Below are 20,255 nucleotides of genomic sequence, written 5' to 3' on the forward strand. Positions count from 1 at the left end.
TGCTGGTCTTTGTGGTAATTGCCTAGTGATAGCATTAGCCATGATGAGGTGTGAGAAGAGCAGAGACTGTGGGAGCAACTGCGCAAGAGCTGTGTGGCTGCTGGGAGGTGCTCTGAGAAACACAGGAAGTGAGGTGAGGCGTCACCAGCAGCCCACAAAGATCTTCCTGGCTGTCCTAGACAGGGCCAAGCAGCAAATCCCCGGTGGCCTCGGTAAGTGCTCCCTCACCCTCTATCCTGGGCCAGCCCCCAACCCTCTCTATGCCCTGGGGTCTGGGAGGGTTAGTGCCTGCCTCATTAGGCCATTGATAACTTGGCTGAAGCCAGGTTAGTCAGCTTGGGCCCACTCAGTGAAAGAAGCCTACACTCCAAGCCTGAACAGACAGGCCCTCACCTCAGAAGGCTGTGGTTCACCCTGATTCTACTTACTCTGAACTCCTGGGTGAGACCCTGATCAGCTCTGCAAAGGGCGACTCCAGGGAAGGCAGGAGCCCCAGGAAGGGAGGAGTAGGGTGGGAGTACATGGTCCTCATAGCAGCTCCTCCTGTTCATTGACCGCCCCCGCCCCCAACTACTTAGTTTCTGTAGTGAGTAGTCTAGGAAAATTGTCTGACACGGGTCACTCCCTGGGCATTGGTGGCCGGAGGTGAGGTCTGTGGTCTGTGGCTCAAAGTCAGAGTGATGCCAGAGATTCCCCAGGTGATGGGCTTGAGTTCCAGTCACACAGCCTTGTTCAGTTGAGGTCGTAGCTGCCCTGGCCATGCTCCTCTATTTCCATCTCCATCTCCACTTCTGATAACTAACAGGATAGGTAGAGCACGTCTTACCAGGAACCCTAGCTAGAGAGGGAAAGGTGGGTCCCCCTAGAGCACTGCAAAAATGCAAGGCTTGGGGGTTTCCGGTGTGCTGAGTCAACCAGGGAGAAGGAACCCACTAGTGGGCAAAATCTGCAAGTAGGCTGCAGGTGTACACTGGTCTCGCAGCCAGCCCCCAGTGCTCATCTCTTCTGTCCCCAGGGCTCTCTTCCCTGTTTCACAGGATGAGGCCACCGGTGCCTTCAGCCCCACTAGCTCTCTGGGTCCTGGGCTGCTTCTCCCTGCTCCTTTGGCTATGGGCACTGTGCACAGCCTGCCACAGGTATGTGCCTGGGATTCTGTCTGCCCTCACCCTGCATGGTTCAGAGCCAGAAGTCACAATAGAGAAGTCCATATGACGGCTCTACATGTGCTTTCACACTGAGCCTGGGCCTGCATCTGACTACCTCTGCACCTTCCTCTGCCTACTAGACTAACAGCACTCTCGCCCCCAGGAAGAGAGCTCAGAGGCAGCAAACTGGGCTGCAGGACAGTTTGGTACCAGTGGAAATGGTGAGTGCCAGACTGTCCCAGGGGCCAGGGTGAAGACAGCAGGGAATCAACCAGCCTTCCTTGCCCCCTAGCCACTGCTGAGACAGACCCACCTCTGCTCCCTCAGCAAGTCTGACACCAGACTGCATGAGCTGCACCGAGGCCCACGCTCCAGCATAGGTGAGCTCCTGGGAAACCATAAGTGTAGGGCTGGCTTCAGTCTCCCACCACTAGGACTAGCCCCTCAGTAACTTCTGCCTTGACTTTATCCCTAGCCCCACGGCCTGCTAGTATGGATCTTCTGCATCCACGCTGGCTAGAGATGTCCAGGGGCAGCACCAGGTCTCAGGTACCCAACTCTGCCTTCCCACCATGGCAGCTGCCCAGGGCCCCTCCTGCTGCTCCTGCAACTGCACCTTCTACTAGCCCTGAGGCCACTTATTCCAATGTGGGGCTGGCTGCAATTCCCAGGGCCAGCCTGGCTGCTAGCCCTGTGGTGTGGGCTGGAACACAGCTGACCATTAGTTGTGCCAGGCTTGGTCCTGGGGCTGAATATGCCTGCATCCAGAAGCGCAAAGGGACAGAGCAAGGCTGCCAAGAATTGCAGCAGAAGGCTAAGGTGATCCCAGCGACTCAGGTAACGTCAGCCTGGGTAGGGCAGGGTAGATGGAGCTATGCCCATCCTTGGCAGAGGACAATGCCGAGCCCTCCTTAGGTTTGCCTCTTCTCTCCAGATGGACGTCTTATACTCTAGGGTCTACAAGCCTAAGAGAAGAGACCCAAGACCCGTCACAGACCAGTTGAACCTCCAGGATGGGAGAACAAGTCTGCCCCTTGGGAGTGATGTGGAGTACGAGGCCATCAACCTCAGGGGCCAGGATATGAAGCAAGGGCCTTTAGAAAATGTGTATGAAAGCATCAAGGAGATGGGCCTGTGAGCAGCTCAGGCCTCACATTTTGTCTTTAATGTGAGTTAGGAAGAGTACCAAGGCTTCTGCTTCAGGATGGTTTGATTGCAGATCCTTCTGTGTCCTTCCACCTCCAAGCTGACAGCACAGATATCAGGGCCTTCCTTGAGGCCTAATTAAATCTCTGTTCAATAAGGTTGGCTCCTGGTTGCTTTTATTTATTTGTTTGTTTATTTTTGAAAGCTGGGAAGGTTGGAGTGGGAGTTTTCTGAAAGGATTAAAGATGTCCCCTTCTAGTCTTTGATTCTTGTCCTTGACCCCTGACCTGAGGCCATGAGCTGGTTAGACTCAGGATTCTGTCAGTGGGCAGGCAGGAGGGAAGACAAACATGGTGGTTTTCAAGGCCTGAGGGTCTGGAACAACATGGCTAGTTGGAAGAGTGGAGTCTGAGCCCTCAGATCCTCCTGAAACCTCTGTCCCCAGCTCTTGAAGTTACATAAGTAGGTGGCTGTTGGCAGTCCTGAGTTAAAGAATAACCTGCTTGCAGGAGGCCAGCCAAGTAGGTTTGCAGGCACCTGGGAAAACATGCCCTCTTGGGCTGTAGGGCTTGTGTGCGTCTTGGAGTTGTCTTCAGGAGTTGAGCCAGCCCGCCCCCCCCCAACCCCCACTAGTCTGACCTGGAGCATCCTGCAAGTATGGGGACGCTGACAGTGAGGCATGGGCTACTTGAGGTGTTGCTGTGGGGGAGGATCAATGGACACAGGCACCAGAAGAAAGCAGAGTGGGGGATATGGCCAGTCAGGCATCTGGAGGGGGGCCAGAGATGGGGGCAGATCCTGGGTGGAGGTCGACCTGCCTGCCTGGCCACAACCTGGGACCAAGTTGAGAGAGCCTGGCGTCAGTTCTGCAGCATAGGCTGTGGAAGCTGAGCCCCCAACCCCAACCCTAGCTAGTCCAGTCTGCGGACCTTACCTGCCTCACTCTTGAGGGTCAGGACCTAGCATCTACAGTTTCCCCAGATTCTGAGTGCAGAGGACCTGGGTTAGTGTGCTATGCTGGTATGCTGGTTACTGTACCCACATCACTGCAGGTACTGGTGAGCAGGGGTACTGCCAAAAGGTTTCTTTCTTTGTGAAGATGGCACCAGGTCTGTGCAAACTTTGAGCATTGAGGGCGTGGCAGCTGAGGGTGCATATTGGCCCTGTGTGCCAGTGTGTTTCTGTGGGTCAAGCCAGGCTAAGCTGAGAGGCCAGCAAACAATTCCTGTCCAGACTGAGTTGGGGTGGGGCTGTGCAGTCCATACCAGCTACATCTGGTGTGGGAGTTGGAAACCAAACAGATTGGAGGTAGAGTCTGGGGTCCCACCCCCATTTCAGGATTCTTCTATAGGTGGTGGCTTGGCTGGCTTGGAGGTCTCAGAGCTACAGGAACCTCAGACCATGAACCCAGGAGCTTAGGAAACCAAGGCTGGAGCTTCAGTGCAGCTCCCAAAGCCTGTCCACATTCCAGTGCCAGTAAAGAGGTGAGGCGGTGGTTGGTACCCAAGTGTGTGTGTATATGTGACCCAATGTGTGCTGGAGTGAGATGCCAGCACAAATGTCAGTCTTAAAGGCCTCTGTGGAAAAGGAGTCCCAACCTGACTAGGAATCTCTGGGGCCCTAGCCTCCACCTCAGCACTCGCCAGCCCTATACTGCTGAATGGCCATGCAGCAGGGGCTGATTGTTCAACCCCCTGGGGATCTGCCTGTGCTTTGAGCCCAATCCCCTTAATTGCTGCCATCGCCTCGCTGTTCCACCCTCCTAGGCCTGGCTCTTGCGCACAGCTGTGTGGGCTGGGAGGGCTGAGCCATTGCTGTCCTCGCCCACTAAGTGGTCCTTCAGAACTCTGCTCAGCACCAGAGTCTGAAGGAGCTATCATGGAAGGAAGCACGTGCTGTGGAGAACTCAGGCCTTTTATGGACCCCTGTCCTGTGATTCCTGGATTTTCAGCTCTGCAACCTGGGCTTGTGGAGTGGAGCCAGGCCTCCTGCCTGATGTCCACACACATGTCCAGGCTTGCACATGTATGTTGGGCAGCCTCATCTCTAGAATAACCCCCAGGGGAAAAAAAAAAAAAAACAGCTTGAAAAGGCCATGGCTTGGGGCTGGTGAGATGGCTCAGTGGGTAAGAGCACCCAACTGCTCTTCTGAAGGTCCGGAGTTCAAATCCCAGCAACCACATGGTGGCTCANAACCATCCGTAACAATATCTGACACCCTCTTCTGGAGTGTCTGAAGACAGCTACAGTGTACTTACATAAAATAGATAGATAGATAGATAGATAGATAGATAGATAGATAGATAGATAGATAGATAGATAGATAGATAAGGTCATGGCTGCTGCAAGCCTTATAAGCCTGTCTACCAGCCCCCTCTGTATGGGGGGCCCAGCTGTCACCTTTAGTCCAGGTGAGACTTAGAAACCCATGCTCGAGTGTGGGCAAGGTCCAAAACTTCTGGGGTTTTTTTTTTTGTTTGTTTGGTTTTTTTGTTTGCTTGTTTGTTTGTTTGTTTTGCTTGTTTGTTTTGTCTTTCCAGGACAATGAAGCCACTAAGCCTCTATGGAGCAAGCAGTGCCCTCAAACCTGATGTGCCACCTTCTAAGCTTGCCTCTTGGACTCTAAGAGATATCTGGGTCCTGAGTGCCCCAATTGAGGCCAAAAGTGTAACTCCACTTGGCTGGCCATGCCAAACATCCCTACCTTCTGCTGGAGAGGCTTTTCTCTAAGTCTCCAAGGCCACATCTTGCTAGTTGCCCCTATTCCTCAAGGCTCACCTGAACAGGTGGCAGCTCTTAATCAGAGACTTGGAGAGCACCAGCAGGCAGAGTTTCTGCAAAGCAGCTTGAGCCTTCCAAGCTCCCGAGTGGAATTTGCCTGCAGAATCTGGCTTGCAGCCCTGGAAGGAAGCTGTCTGTGGTTCATCCTCCAGGCAGCTACAGCAGAAGCAGCAACAGAGGAGACTGGGGCTAGGACCTGACCAGCAGCTAGTCTTCTCCATCCACTCCATCACCCCTGCTGCCCCCTTAAGCAGCCCACTTTCTGCTTGGGGAGCCCATTCTGAGAAAAAAAGCAAGGTAGGCCTGAGGAAATCTCCCTAGGTTGGGCAGGACAGGGTGGTCACTGTTGACAAAGGCCCGATCACTTCAGAACTCTATTCAGGTTGTGTTCCAGTGCCTATGGAAAAGCTGTGAGGTGTTGTGCACAGTCTCTGGGATACAGAGACATAGCCGCTTGGTGCACCTGGGATATGGTAGGACTGGGAATTTGGCCAGGGTGGGGTCAGGCCTCGCCAAAACTTTTAAGCCCTCACATCTGCTCCTTGCAGGAGGCAGGCAGACAGTGCAGAGTGATGACAAAGAGGACTTCACTACACGGAGCTCTATATTGACATGACCATGCTGCCTGACCCCAGTTTCTCCTATCGTCTCCATGCCACTCACCTTTCCTCATCTGGAGCTCCCAGAGTTGCTGGAGCCCACAGCTCTTCCCAACCTGTTATAGCCAGCTCTTTGTCTCCACCTCCTAAGCTCAGCTGTTCAGCTGTTCCACAGGCATGCCACAGTGACCATGCCGATCAGCCAAGTGAGGCCACAGATAGCAATTAGGGTCAAGTCTCAGAGCACTCTGGAGAGAAACAGTACAGAGGTTGTGGCTCATTCTAGAACTGTCTGGCCACCTGGAACCACAGGCCAGGGCCTACATACTAGCCCTGCCTGCCAAGCTCTGGGCCAATCCGAGGTGTGTGTAGTTTGAGGGACTGGGCATGTAATACGTGGTAAAGGTCTCAGCTGACAATTCTCCATACCCCCTGCATGTCCCCTCCAGGAAGCGCCAAAAAGTGCCAAAGAGTTTATAGCATGGGACCCATGGTGCTCAGTTTGCTGCTGGAAGAAAGCCTGCTAGCAGTTCCTGGACTGAGCCAATCTGTGATGCCACTGCCTGGCCTTCTTCTCACGCCTAATCTGAACCTCCAGCAAACCTGTGGTGGGATGTGACTCCGGGGGGTGGAGGGGTGACTGAATACTCAAAGTGCCTTGGAAGAAACCCAAAACCAAACTGCTTATTGTCCTTTGACTTCAGGGGCAGTTTGCCTCCCTGTCTGTCACTTAGCTACTCGTCAAAGATGTCAGTGGACCCCATTAGAGCCTGTTTAAGATGCACTTTGAGGGCTGGTGAGATGGCTCAGTGGGTAAGAGCACCCGACTGCTCTTCTGAAGGTCTGGAGTTCAAATCCCAGCAACCACATGGTGGCTCACAACCATCTGTAACAAGATCTGANNCCCTCTTCTGGAGTGTCTGAAGACAGCTACAGTGTACTTACATATAATAAATAAATAAATCTTAAAAAAAAAAAAAAAAAAAAAATTAAAAAAAAAAAAAAAAAAAAAAGATGCACTTTGAGAGGGGTCAAGGAGAGAGGAGTCTTGTGCTCACATTTAAGGTAGTGATTCCAGGACCGTGGGGCTGACATTTTACCATGTTAATGAAGCTCAGGTGTCTTATGTCTTGGCCACAGGAGTTAAGAAGAAAAATTAAAAATTTTGGGGATTGATTGTTTGTTTGTTTAGCTTTCCAGATACCAAGTTTATCTCCCTGGGAAAGAAATGAAACTAGGAGGGAAATAGAAAATGAATGATAAGCAAAAGAGCTGGCAGCTGCCTCCACCCAGCATGAGAGCCAAGGAATACTATATTCAAACCACACAGGAGGCATCTGCATGGAGCAGCAATTTCCCATTTTATTTAAAGTGACCGTTTTGCAAGAATGTCTACACTAAATCCCATCACAGAAAGGAAACCCACAGGCAACCTGGAGCACACCTAGGCAGACAAATCGCAAGAACCACTAGAGAAGGTAATCCTTACCTGTCTGTGGTTATAGAGAGCAGGACGACAGAGCAGTGAGCCCCACCAACTGATTATGACAAACCTCCCACAAATATTGAACACATCTTCAGTACAAACACAGTTTTATAATAATTAATATAAAGTCAGTATAATATAGATTATCCCCAGAAAAAAAACAATCTTCAAACACTGCCTTTTTTTCCTTTTTGTTGACAGATTGAAAGCATGTTGAAAAAAATAAATATTTAAGAAAAGCGCACACAGCACCCTCACTACAAGTGATTCTAAAAGAGCCACACACAAATCACAATAGGATCTAAAAACAATACCACCGTTAAGTATGGCTTTCTTAAGAGTTGTACATGTCATAGAATGAGCCAAAGGAAGATTATCTTTCAGAATATTGCAAAAAGTTCCAGTTTTGCATTTTCTCAGGTTTTGTTTTGTTGCCTGTTTTTAAAGGAAGATGTGCAAAATTGGAAGCATAGCTGTGTCTTTTGAGGCAGGTCCCTGTCCTCGCAGTGTCCTGGTCCCCAAAACTCAGAGTCCAAATACACAAACTGGTCAGGATCTAGAGACCCACACCAAGGACATATCACTTTCTCATCTCAACTTCACAGCACCCATGCCATGGGCAGTATTTTCCACTTCGGTGTTACAAACACCAGAATACAAACACACACACATACAAAAAAAAAAAAAAAATACAAGATGTGAAATGTAATCTACACATTTTCTTCTTCATAAAAAAATATTTATTAGTTTGAACATTGATTTAAAAAAAGTCACATTAAAAAAAAAAAAACTTCAATACATACATCTTTTCCCTCCATGCCTCCTGAGATGGATATGTTCATCTGGATCTCTAGAATTCCACTTTCTAATTGGAAACTGAGCCAGAACAAAGCCTGCCACATGGCAAACACTTGGAAGGTGGTGGGACCAGAACTGGGACCCTCAATTTTCTGGTACAGTACTGGTTTTAAGGAAGTGCCCTGTGGCACCAACAGGGAACCCCAGAAAGGCCAGAAAAGGCAATCTGGAAGGGGAGCCAGTCAGAGCAAGACATCCTGAGTGGAGGCACAGGTGCCTTGGGAGGTGGGCTAGGGGTCCTGCATCTTGGACAGGACAGCCTGAGAAGTTGGGACTGATACAAAAACCCAGAGACAGTGGTAGCAAAGGTCTAGTTTCCAAATGCATTTTATAAGAAAGTGTTTAGAAAAGGCGTTTTAAAAGAGGGAGAAATGTACTGAGTCTGGGAGCTCTCAGTGGGCCCTGGCAAGGCTAGAGAGTCTCAACCTGGAGTTTTGTTGGTAAAAGGAGGTCTAGCTATGTCATCATAGATGGAAATATACTCCAGAACGGCGTGCCTCAGAGCAAGAGGGTGGTGAGTGGAGGGACACACAGCTTCCCAGGCAGCTGTTGCTACACACTGTGTATAGGAGAGTCCTGGTCCTGTTCTTCCTGTTGTTTTGTTTAAAACAATAGAAGCTATGATTGCTTCCTTCTGTAAGACCAGGCCAGCACCCTCTGTAGGCAGCTAGTACTTGAGGAGTATCACCAAGAAACACAAGTTCTGCACCATTGGAACCTAAATTAGTTTTATGGGGTGTCTCCTTACTTACCAATGAGAACAGATGTGTCAGTTAAAAAAAAAGTATAAAATTTATTTGTCTGAGAAAGGGAAACCAAAATTCTCTAATTGGCCCTAATGCTTAGTAGCCTTAGAGCCCTTGCACAGGGTAGGGTTAGCCCATCGGCACACGCCAGAGTGCTCACTGAACACCACTGTAGTGGGCTTTGGGGAGTTGAGGTGGGTGAGGGACGGAATGTCTTAATAGTTTGTCAGAAACAGCCTCAAGTGGAGGGCAGGCTGCTGCATCTATGTCTACCCTGCCAGTATGTGGACAGCAGTCTCTTTGGGCCTCAGAGCCATGGAAATGAAGCCCACACTTCACAGAAGAAGTGTGAGAACCTTCAGAAATACAGTTAGAGGACTTGGTGAAGAGTTAAAGGAAACCACTCTGGTAGTAAGAAAAACAATTTGAAACAAAGTAATCTGTAGTAACCACCTCAAAATGTCTCCGACTTCTTTAAAATTTGGTTCCTAGGCAGAGAGGCATAGCAGCACTGCAGCTAGGAACACCCACCTCCAGTGTTAGCAGCAACCAAGGCAAGAGCTGAGCTCTATCTGGTCCGATAAGGGATCAGCAAAAGCACAGGCAGAACTCAGGGTGCACAGTGGGGCTCTCCAAGAAAGTGCACACAGAACAAAGAGCTGTGGCCTTTGCAACTCAACCCTATGAGCCTAAAGTGGAAAGTATCCGGCCACAGGTCCCCTCTTGGACAGACAGCGCTCCTCCTTGGCCTGCCAATTAGGTAGCTGCTTCCCACAGAGATAGCACCTGGAGCCCAGGGCTTCCAGAGAGGCATCTGCAGTCATTTTGTGTTAAGCACCAAAGCCTGGAGGTAAGAGGGTTGCAGGACTTTTTGCCCAATAGATTCCACCCACTGCAGTGGGGCAGCAGAAACCAAGAGGACAGAGTGACACAGGGCCATAGCCCATAACCTGACTGCTTGGGGAGGGGGGATAGAAGGAGATCGAGCAGTGCTGTGGATGGAGCAGTTTGTGTTTATGTAAAACTCAACACCTACTCAGGCCTGCAGTCTGGGAGACTGCCCTTATGACCATATCCAGAGCTGACCCTGACCTATACACTGAGTCATCTTGCATTCCTAGCCAGGCTCACAGCAAAGGGCTCCTTTGATACCCTGAGCAAGCATGCCCAGGCCTTGGCGCAGCCCTGCCCATATATCTAGACACCTGCTAGGGATTCCATTAATACCTGGACAGGTGGGAGTATGCATTATCCCTTTTCTTAAACTCACACTGTACCCCTCACTTCGTGTTCAGTCCTAGTGCTCCCCAGTCACGAGTCACACCCAATTTTCAGCTCACAGGACCAGTTTCTGCAATGGGGAGGGGTGTAGCACGGAGGAGGGGCCTTTAGGAAGAGCTTCAAGGAGTAAGCATGGCCCAGCTCCTGGGTAAGTAAAGATCCACTAAGACACACACACAGGTGGACAAAGCAATTCAGCCACCACTCACCCTGCCCACTAGAGCAGAGCCCCTAGGAGATCCAGGCAAAGTCTTTATCAGGCTCCCCAGAGGGGCTGTGAGGCCCCTGTGGAGAGTCTTCATCATCCTTGTCATCTCCCAGCAGTGCATCCTCATGTGCCAAACCCACGTCGTCCTTCCACTTGGCCACATCCTCATCCTCATCCTCACCCAGCTCCTCTTCAACTTCCCCTCGTGGATCATCCGGGTCCTCCAGGTATGGCCCTTCACCGGCAAACAGTGCCTCAGGGGAGCCCTCACCACCTCCACCATGGTCTAGTGGTGTGCCCACACCCTGGCCAGCACAGTCTGCACACACACCATGGCGACGAGAGCCGTGCTTAATGCCCACGCTGGCTGCAGACATGAACACACGGCTGCACACTTTGCACACGTACTTCTTGTCCTTGCTGTGGACCTGGGGGAACAGAGCAGTCAGTGGAGATGTGAAGTATTGTGGTGAGAAGTGCAGTCTTGGTTAGATCATGAGACACAGGAGGGATAGCTCTAACAGGGACTGGAGGAAACAGATCTATCTGGAGCCCACATGGGCAATGTCACTAGAGGCAGCAAATCATCTTGGGGATGCTATAGGCACCAGGGGAAACAGTGTCATGGCCCCAGCTACAGACTGGGCCAGATCCCAACATACCTGTATCCAAGTACTCTCACCAATGGCACAATTCCCACTTGGTCATATTACTCCCTCTGCCTGAAGTAGCCCTCCTACAAACTTTCATGTGGGGCAAGCTGAGAGGCTCTAGTTCACCCTAGCTCTGGAGCCCAGCTAACATTAACCCTGTACAGGCAAAGGAGCTGGCCCAGCAACCCAGATGGTGCAGAGCTAAGGAATGCAACACTGCTCACCTGGATTCATGGGACAGGGAGCACACACATAGCTGTGGTTGGAAGCTGCAAGTGGGATCTGCCTTCGAGGAAGCCCAGGCTAGCTTGTTAGGCTAGGTAGCATGAGCGCTACAGGTGAGGAGTAGAGGGAGAGGGCTCAGCATGAAGATGATGGGTGGAAGCACAATGGAGCCTGACAGCAGGGCAACGGAGTTGAACCCCAGCCTGGCTGCTATGCACGTTGCTTCCATGAAAAGGGGCAAGTCCTTCTGTTCTATGTCTCAACTGAAAGGCAAGGACAGAGATGACAAAGGAAATGTGGCAGCCAGGGAGGGACAGAGGCAGTCAGTGCCCTGCCCGTTGTAGTACTTAGCAGGAAGACACAGTACTCAGTAGAGGGGCCTTGAGGTACAGAACACTAAAGTCTGGATTGCTGGAGGGAAGCCAGGAGGCCTGGGCCTGTGGAAGTGTGCATAGGAACCAGTGTACTCTGTGGAAAGTTAGCCTGTGCAGAATTTCCTTCCTAGAGATGGGATGTGTGGGGTACTCATAGGAGTATCAGCCTGGCCAGCTGTACCTCCTTGTATATAAGACCTGACCCTAAGCTTCAAAATGGAAGCTTACGGAACCCAGAGGAGCCCATAACTGTCTCTGGCCAGGCAGTCCTAGGCCATACACAGGTGGATTGGTCTCAGGTCAACACCCTAAAATAGGCTTCCTTAAACAGAAGCTTCCCCGTACTCTAGGCTCTCTTCCTTCCTGCATATGCTGCCACCAGGACCTACTGGAGAACAGGCTGCACACAGCTAAGGGGGTGATTATAGTTTGTTCCCACTATTCTGAATCTGCCAGTTCTCCACCTATAAGCCTGCCGGCAAAGGGCTCCTCCACTCTCAAGGATCTGGCCACAGGGTGGCACTGTGGTGTTTCTGTCTGGGCCTTGAGTGCTACCCTCCCATCCTGAGCTTCTCAGGCTTCCAGTCCCAAAGATCTTGTGGAACACCCAGCCTCCCCTCTCTTGAGTGCACCTTTCTTGCAGGTAGAGTTGCTTTCCGAAGAACTCTGAGTTAAGACTCAAATATACACCAAGTAAGAAAAACAGGAGAAGGCCACAGCATGACTTGGACTATTGAAGCTGGGGTGCCTCACACGCTTCCCTGAAAGCTTGATTCTAGAAATGAGACCTCTAATATATATAGACCTTTTGCTCATGCAAGTCTTAACATATGGGCATCATCAACATTAAATACAAGATCTCACTATTTAGCTGATTCTGAGCCTGGTACACAGGCTGGCTTGGAACCTATCATTCTTCTGCCTCCTCCTCTAAAATGAGGTGACACCCTGAAGTAGGAACAACTACCCCACGTGAAGGGCAGGCAGAGTGACCCAACCTCAAACAAGGGTGAATGTTGTTTTGGTTAAGAAAATGCAGACTTTTCGAGACTGTTCATTACCTACGAGCTAAAAAATGAGACTCAGTATTCTCTGAATAGGAAAAGCTGTGTGGAGGTGACAATATCCCACTTAAGTTTTACCTCAGTCTATAAAACAATCTGTGTGGACTCAGCAAAAACAAACAGAACTAGTGAAGTTATTTTGTTTCTCTTTTTGAGACAAGGTCACAGGTATCACAGACTGGCCTTGAATCTGCTAGTAACTGAGGATGACCTTGAACTTTTCAAAAAATTTACTCTGTGTGTGTGTGTGTATACACCATAATTGTCCACACAGAGGACAACCTGTAGAAGGAAGTCTGTTCTCTCCTTCCAACCACATGGGTCCTGGAATTAAACCCAGGCAGTCAAGGTTGGTAGCAGTCATCCTTATTCCCTGAGCCAACTAAATGTCTTGAATTTCCGATATTCTTTACTCCACTTCCCAAGTGGTGCTAGGGACTGAATCCAGGGCTTCATGCATGCTAGGCAAGCTCTCTACTGACTGAGTGACATCCCTGGTCTCATTAGCAAGAAGATCTAAAACCAGCTCTAAGACTTCAAGCAGCTATGAATACACAGGATTCTAGTACCTGAGGTTGGGGCAGGTGCTGGGGTTCTGCTCACAGCAAATCAGGCAGGTGCATCAGAGGTCCCTATTCTGGATAAGCTCTTATGGAGATTCCTTGCAGGCCAACAGTCAGAGTCAGTGAACTAAGGAATGGCACAGAAAGCAGCCAGCTCTTCTGGGGAAGATGATTGCTCAAACTTGAGACCCCCTAACTCCATCTTCCTCTAAATATGCCCCTCCACAAACCCTGATTAATGTTTAGGAGCTCTAAGTCCTTGACTCTAGCCCGTCCTAAGCTGCCTGTGCCTGCCTGACTTTGCTGATGTATCTTGTCTGAACCAACCTACCTGTTTCTGAACAACTTTTTCTTTCTGTCATTTCTTGGCCAGACAGATTCAACACCTGCTACTTGAAAACAGCCTGCTAGGTACTAAGAGCCAGGAACAAGAGTGGGAATGCAAATAAGACAGGTCAGAGTGTAGGGAGCGGTGTGCACTAAGGTGGCTGAGGAAGCCAGCAAGCAGACAACAAGCTATGTGCCATCGTCTGCACTCAGACTCAAACAGGCTTGGAGTTCCTGAGGAACAGCTCTCCCTGTTCTGTTCCACACTCCCTTCTGCAAGGCACCTATTACTCGGGTGGGTAGTCTACACCCTACTCCTGACCTTCGTGTCAGAACATCTGAGACCCTCATGCATTTGCGCCTGCACTCACCAGAGTATGTCGCTTCATGTGCTCTCTCCTAGTGAACTTCTTGCCACAGATCTCACAAGGGTAGGGTCGCTCTCCAGTATGTGAGCGCATGTGTCGCTTAAGGATGCATTGGTGCATGGCTGAGAAGCTGCAGTAGGGGCACTTGAACTTCTTCCTGATCACCGTGAATTCATTCACTGAAAGACAGTAGAAGATACATTAGCACCTGACCCTACATGACCAACCACCTCACTTCACCTCCAAATAGATGTTCTACCCACTCATCAGAGTACAGGGAGGTGGCTACACAGCTCTTAGGAGTCACAAAACAGACAACCTTCCAGGAGTCTGCTGAGAACAGATCAGCAGCTTGCTATGGGAACAAGTCGCCCTCTACAGCTGTCTTTACCCTGTTCAGAGCTTCCCTATACCCATGATCCTACTGGATGTCAAAGCATGATGTTTGGCAAGGGTGCATTAGATACTACCCTAGAGAGGAAGATAAGAAAAACTAGCATTCAAGCTGGGCCGTGGTGGTGCACACTCAATCCCAGCACTTGGAGAGCAGAAAGAGGTGGATCTTGTAAGTTCTGAAGCCAGTCTGGTTTATAAAGTAAGTTCTAGGACAGCCAGGGCTACAAAACAAACAAAACAAAACAAAAAAACCTCACACAAACAAAAAACAGTACCCAAGCATGGCACAAGCCCAAAAGCTACAAAGAAGAACCAAGTGGTTTACTATAGTTCTGTCCTGACAACCAGACAGCACACTGTGGCAAGGACACTTCACTGTCATCTCTACTAAGTGGATACAATCAACCTCAAAAGCTCAGGGGATTCCCCAGTGTCCCTAGTGCTACTCTGCTCCTGAAGTCCCTACCACAGTGTGGGTCTTGGAACTGAAGAGCACAGAGAACAGCCCCAGAGCACCCAGGCATGCACAGGCCTGATAATGGCAGGCAGACCCTCTTCAAGTCATAGGGAGCCCCATGCTGTGTGACAGTCTTTTATTCTCAAATCCCCTGCCATTCTAGGTACCTAGGATATGCTTTACACAGGTGAGCGTTGAGCACTCTGTGCTAGACCTGGAGAAGCCCTGAGTTTGCACCTCGTGCCTGTAAGCCAGGCTCTGCTATATCACAGCAGGTCATTTCCCAGAGCTACTGTTCACATTCCCAGTCTCTGTGTTTCTAAAAAGGATACTGAGTTCCTGCAGAAAGCTGAGTGCATCTCCTCAAGACTTCCTTTTCTTTAAGATTTAAGTTCTTAGTAAGGTCATGCTGGTGCAGGTCTTTAATCCTACCACCTAGGAGGTAGAGACGGGTGGATATCTGTGAGTTTGAGGCCAGCCTGGTCTACAGAGAAAGTTCCAGGACAGTCAGAGCTACATAGAGAAATACCTTCCTGAAAAAACAAAAAACAAAAACAAAACAAAAATATTTTTTAAAGATTTATTTATTTTGAGCACGTGTTTAAAGCAAGCTTGTCTACAGGTAGGAACTGGGGACAGAAGTAGGGAGAGAGACTTACCACAACCTAGAGAATGAAACCAGTCACTAAGGTCAGCCATCTGGTTTCTTATGGGTCTCTTTTCCTTGTATGAACACTGTGTGTAATTCAAGAGCTAAGATCATATGTACACTGGATGGAATATCATACACAGCATATTGTGATGTCATTTTGAAGCCATCATTTTAACCACATATCCTAAGTGTTTGAATAATCTGTAACTTATTAGAGATGATGGTATTGGACATCCACGTTGCTTACTTTTTTTGCCCGCAGAAATGCTTCAATGGGTCTCACAAATAATTCCTGAGAGGCAGATCCTGTTTCCATTTACTGTGCCTTTAGCCAACCCCAGTGCCCAGTGCCAGGGGAGTATGTGAAGCAGTGCAGCTCCTGCAGACAGGCCTTCCCAAAAATGGATCCCAGTAGGAAACTGGAGCATGTGGCAGTGATGGCCTTGTGATGCCAGGGTTTCTGTGTATACTAGATGAGAGACCTCGAGGCAAAGCAGCTGGCACTTAACTCTGCATGACATATGCCATATAACAAAAGGAACACACGTCTGGCCACTACCCACCACACCAATCCTGAAGCTCCTAAAAGCGCAAACATGAGCTGCTTTTTGTCCTTTCCTTTTGGGTCTTGACTTGGCTCACATTCCAGGCAATGAAGCCCTGTTCCTTAGGCAGAGACACTGCCTGGCACATTCCTCCACAATGGCCATTCTCACTCCCATGATTCCTAGTTTCCTCTTATCACATTTAAAATAAAGGAGCCACTCAAAGACAGAAAGGGAAAACAAGGAGCCAAGTTTCTACAATGTTTTCTTTGAAGGTGTCTTGGGGTTGTATCCACACTTCCTATTCTCCTTAAACAAAGACTAAAGTACTGTGGTCAAGCATACTTTTAATCCTAGCCCTCGGGAGGCAGAGGTAGAATTTCTGAATTTGAGTCCAGCCTGGTCTACAGAGTAACTGATGAGATGGCTCAGTAGTTAAGAGTATACATTATCCTTATAGAGGACCTAGTTTGATTCCTATCACACACATTGGGCAGCTCACAGACACCTATAACTGCAGCAACATGTGAGCCAACACCCTCTTCTGACCTTCATAGGTACCACCACCATATCCACATTTATAAAAATAAAATACTGAAGTTTTTAAATTATAGGGGCTGGAGAAATGCTCAGTGCTTAAGAGCACTTGCTGCTTAAGACCCAAGTTCACGATTGTCTATAATTCCAGTTCCAGAGAATCTAATGCCCTCTTTGTTGTCTGTGAGCACTAGGCGTTGATATGGTGTGCATATATAGATGCAAGCAAACATTTATACAGGTAAATAAAAATAAATTTTAAAATGTAAATGGGACAAGTAAAAATCATCAGACAATGACCTAAAAGGGGCATGGGGGAAGGGGGTACAGAACATTGTAAAACAAAAACAACAACAACAAGAAAGGTAAGGATTGCTCATTGTGAGAAAATGACTGGTCAAATTCACCATGCTAGTAATTAAGAGTAAAACTGTAATCATCTTGAATACACCTGAAATTATTTGGTAAAATTCAATTGATATTCCTTTTCATGGCAAATAAAAATCTGTAAAAAATTTTAAATGTTGTAATTGCACATTTACATTTAAGTACATAATTCAGAATACATGTTAAATAAGTACTTGCAAATAGAAAGCCTTTTTCTTTTTTGGAAACAGGGTCTCACAGTATAGCTTGGCTGTTCTGGAACTCTCTCTGTAGACCAGGCTGGCCTCAAACTCAAGAGATCTGCTTGCCTCTTCCTCCCAAGCGCTGGGATTAAAGGCATGCACCACTATGCCTAGCTACAGAAAGATTTCTTTCCTTAGAAGAACAAATCAGTCTAGATATGTCCATGATCCCCTCCTTGTGACAGGCTTTGCCCAGAGTGGACATAGATGGAAGGTAAACACGCCGCTTAACCCTACATGTCCATACTGGATGGGTGACATCACTGTAATCCTAGCACTGGATAGGCTGAATTAGGAAGGTGGAGAGATTGAGGCCAGGGTGGGCTATGTAGAGACCTCAGCAACTCAAGCACTGAGAATCTCTCAACCTTATCAGAAAATGAAAGCCAAGCCAACTACAAAACAGCAGAACTCTGCAACAGTGTAAACCCTGAGGCTACAACACTTGTGCATAGAAAGCATCCTTTGAGACTTTGAAACTGTCTATGACCAGTGAGCAATTGCTTGTCTTTTTGTAACATGTATTTGTTTGGTGTTATATTTTTACTGTTGCTATGCCACAAGATGCCACCTTCAGACATCAACAAAATCCCTCTCGCTGTAGAACCCACAAGTGGTCTCTCAGGAACCTCTTCATTACTGTCAAGAATGCAGAGAACTACCAGTGAATGAGACGAGGTTTGCTACATGCAGACAAAGAAGTCAGTGGGTACTTCCAGAGTCATCAATCATAAATGGTCCGGGGTGTGTTTCTTCATCAAGTGACAATTTCCAAAGCACTGTACTTGTGATGCATTTCATTAATGGATCAAAAAAAGTTACGCCTCATTTTTCCATTTATAAATGTACCTTTTGTATTAAAATAACAAAATAAAATATGAAGACATTCATATTTTCAGAAAAATTTAAACATTTGTTATTATATTTATTTACACAGTTGGGGGGGTGCATATATGGAACAGTCAGATGAGTTTGTGGGCGTTGGTTCTTGCTTTCTACCGTGTGGGCTCAGGGGATCAAACTCAGATAGTAAGCTTGGCAGTAAGTGCCTTCACATGCTGAGACAACTTGTCTGGCCTTCAGAAATTTTTAATCTTATGTAAAGTGTACATATCTTTTTTTTAAATTATTCACTTTACATCCCACTCACTGCCCTCCCAAAAGTGTCCATATCTTAAGAGTCATCTGCAGCATAATCAAAGGATCTTTTCAATCCAATCAGAGCCAGCCCTGAGATCTGCCCTACTCTTGTTTTGCTATTCTAGGGTGTGTGTCTCTGGAGTCATCTGCTCGAAACTGGCTGGATTCAGTCAACATCAGTCTGGGGAAGTGCAGTCAGTCCATTCTTGCTTGTTGCAGCAAAGTGTTTTACCTTTGTGCAATCAAATCATGGCGTGCCGGTTTCTGCAGATTCACTTGAGCCTAGTGAGTCCTGGTGCTGAAATGACTACATGTGTGCCTCGGTGGACAGGGATGCCTTGTCTCTGTTGCACACCCAAGAAAGGGAATGTGCCATAGACTGTTGGCTAAGCAGCTCTGTTCAAAAGTTTACAATTTAACGCCAGCTACCTTTTGTGCTTGGTGAGATGGAAGGCACAGGACTTTTCTAGTGTGTAGGTTTACAGTTCTCTCAGTATCATGTATCATTCACATGATCTGTACTGTTGCCTCAAGCACATCCACTCATCCGTGTGCACCAGTCTCCACTGCAGCAAATCTGAACAGCTTACACAGTGTTAGCCCAGATCAAGTCCCCCTCTGCTTTCTACCAACCATGGCCTCTAATTTCTGTATTTGAAGCTTTGACATAGGGGACCCTTGAGGGATAGCTACCTCCAGGTGTGAGCAGCCCCTAAAGTAAACCCACCTTCGATTGCTGATATTGCCAACTTGATGGTGTATATAATTGCCAAAAGGCCCTGTGTGTGCCTGTGAAGGGTTATCTAAATTGAGTTTCTTTAAATGTCTGTAGCGCATTCATTCCATGGCTAGGGGTCTAGACTGCACAACAAGCACAAGTTCAGCTGAGCACTGGCATTCGTCACTGCTTCCTGACAGCAGGCACATGTGATTACCTGCCTCCTCACACTTCAGACCATGCCTTCCTCTCCATGATAGACTTGCACACTTGAATTGTAGGTCAAAATAAGCCCTTCCTTCCTTCCTTAAGTTGCTCGTCAGACATGTGATCACAGCAATTAGAAAAGTAATATTTGCAGGGCGTGGTGGCACACGCCTTTAATCCCAGCACTCGGGAGGCAGAGGCAGGCGGATTTCTGAGTTTGAGGCCAGCCTGGTCTACAAAGTGAGTTCCAGGAGAGCCAGGGCTATACAGAGAAACCTTGTCTCAAAAAACAAAAAAACAAAACAAAAAAGAGAGAGAAAAGAAAAAAAAAAGCAAAGTAATATTCCCACTCCTACCCCTCCTCTGTGGGACTCCACACCTAGGTCCACTGCTGCCTGCCCTACATCCCTAGGGCAGGTGCCAGAGAACCAGTTGTGCTTCGGTGTGGTGAGACATGCCTCCTATATCTGGGGGTCAGAGAGTATAATAAACTCCTTCCTTTAGGGCAGTCACTTCTATGTCTGTGACTTGCCACACTTGATTAACACTCAAATGCAGGCAGGGCCCATGCTTGTGTGCAAGCAATCTCTCCTACTGAGCCAGCTCTCTCTGCTCGCTCTGTGCTGCTTGTGCCTGCTCTCTGCCCCACGCACCTTTACTGCTCTCCTGATACTTTCTTTAAATTTTGCTTTCTTTCCCCTCTTCCTTCTTTTTTTTTTTCTCTTTTTCTCATTTTCCCCTCTTCCTTCTTGACATAGAAATTTAAAGCCTTCCTTTTTTTCTGTAAAGGGCAATTATTTATAGCCGATTATGAATGTGGTCTACAGGTTGAATAGAATGTAATCCTAGTAGTCAATGATGCAGAGGCTGGAGCATTCTGATTTGAGGCGAGCCTAGGTTACAAAGAAAACCTTATCACGAAGCACAAAATACAGCTCACACTAGCACAAACCTTTAAGCTCAGTGCAAGAAAATCAGAAGTACAAGGTCATCCTCAACTACATAGTGAGTGTGGAGCCAGTCTGGGTGTAGCAGACTCTGAAGACAAAAAACAGACAAAATGGTCATTCTGAAATACCAGCACTTCTGAGGTGGAGGCAGGAAGATCTTGAGTTTGAAATCAACCTAGGCTATTGTTCCAAAACTACAG

The 20,255-nt window shown here is 48.2% G+C and overlaps 2 protein-coding genes across 10 annotated transcripts in view; one reads left to right on the top strand and one right to left on the bottom strand.

Moving 5' to 3' along the window:
• Positions 1 to 16: 16 nt before the first annotated feature.
• Lime1 (Lck interacting transmembrane adaptor 1) lies at positions 17 to 6,503 on the top strand. Of its 6 annotated transcripts, none has more exons than XR_003843441.1 (9): positions 17 to 212; positions 1,016 to 1,136; positions 1,309 to 1,366; positions 1,438 to 1,525; positions 1,621 to 1,982; positions 2,080 to 2,313; positions 3,643 to 3,775; positions 4,832 to 5,545; positions 5,621 to 6,503. XR_003843441.1 is itself a non-coding variant. In XM_029536038.1 (7 exons), the coding sequence occupies exons 1-6, from the start codon at positions 41 to 43 to the stop codon at positions 2,281 to 2,283; spliced, it is 1,005 nt and encodes a 334-aa protein (XP_029391898.1). In that variant the 5' UTR covers positions 17 to 40; the 3' UTR covers positions 2,284 to 2,313; positions 3,643 to 4,407. The 6 variants fall into 6 exon arrangements, 3 of the variants coding, with proteins under 3 accessions (XP_029391898.1, XP_021047913.1, XP_029391899.1); XR_003843442.1 differs by having other exon boundaries at positions 4,832 to 5,369; positions 6,121 to 6,503; XR_003843440.1 differs by having other exon boundaries at positions 4,832 to 6,503.
• A 519-nt stretch (positions 6,504 to 7,022) lies between these two features.
• The window catches only part of Zbtb46 (zinc finger and BTB domain containing 46), a 76,904-nt gene continuing 63,671 nt past the window's right edge, over positions 7,023 to 20,255 (bottom strand). For 3 of the 4 annotated variants that reach the window (XM_021193314.2, XM_029536289.1, XM_029536288.1), the window contains 2 exons: positions 13,828 to 14,003; positions 7,023 to 10,678 (listed from right to left, as the gene is read on the bottom strand). In XM_021193314.2, coding sequence (XP_021048973.1) covers positions 10,274 to 10,678; positions 13,828 to 14,003 — 581 coding nt within the window. In that variant the 3' untranslated portion in view covers positions 7,023 to 10,273. The remainder of the gene's footprint in view (positions 10,679 to 13,827; positions 14,004 to 20,255) is intronic. The other variant, XM_029536290.1, reaches the window with a different exon arrangement.

This window comes from Mus pahari, chromosome 3 (assembly GCF_900095145.1).
Source record: "Mus pahari chromosome 3, PAHARI_EIJ_v1.1, whole genome shotgun sequence".
Lineage (NCBI taxonomy): Eukaryota > Metazoa > Chordata > Mammalia > Rodentia > Muridae > Mus > Mus pahari.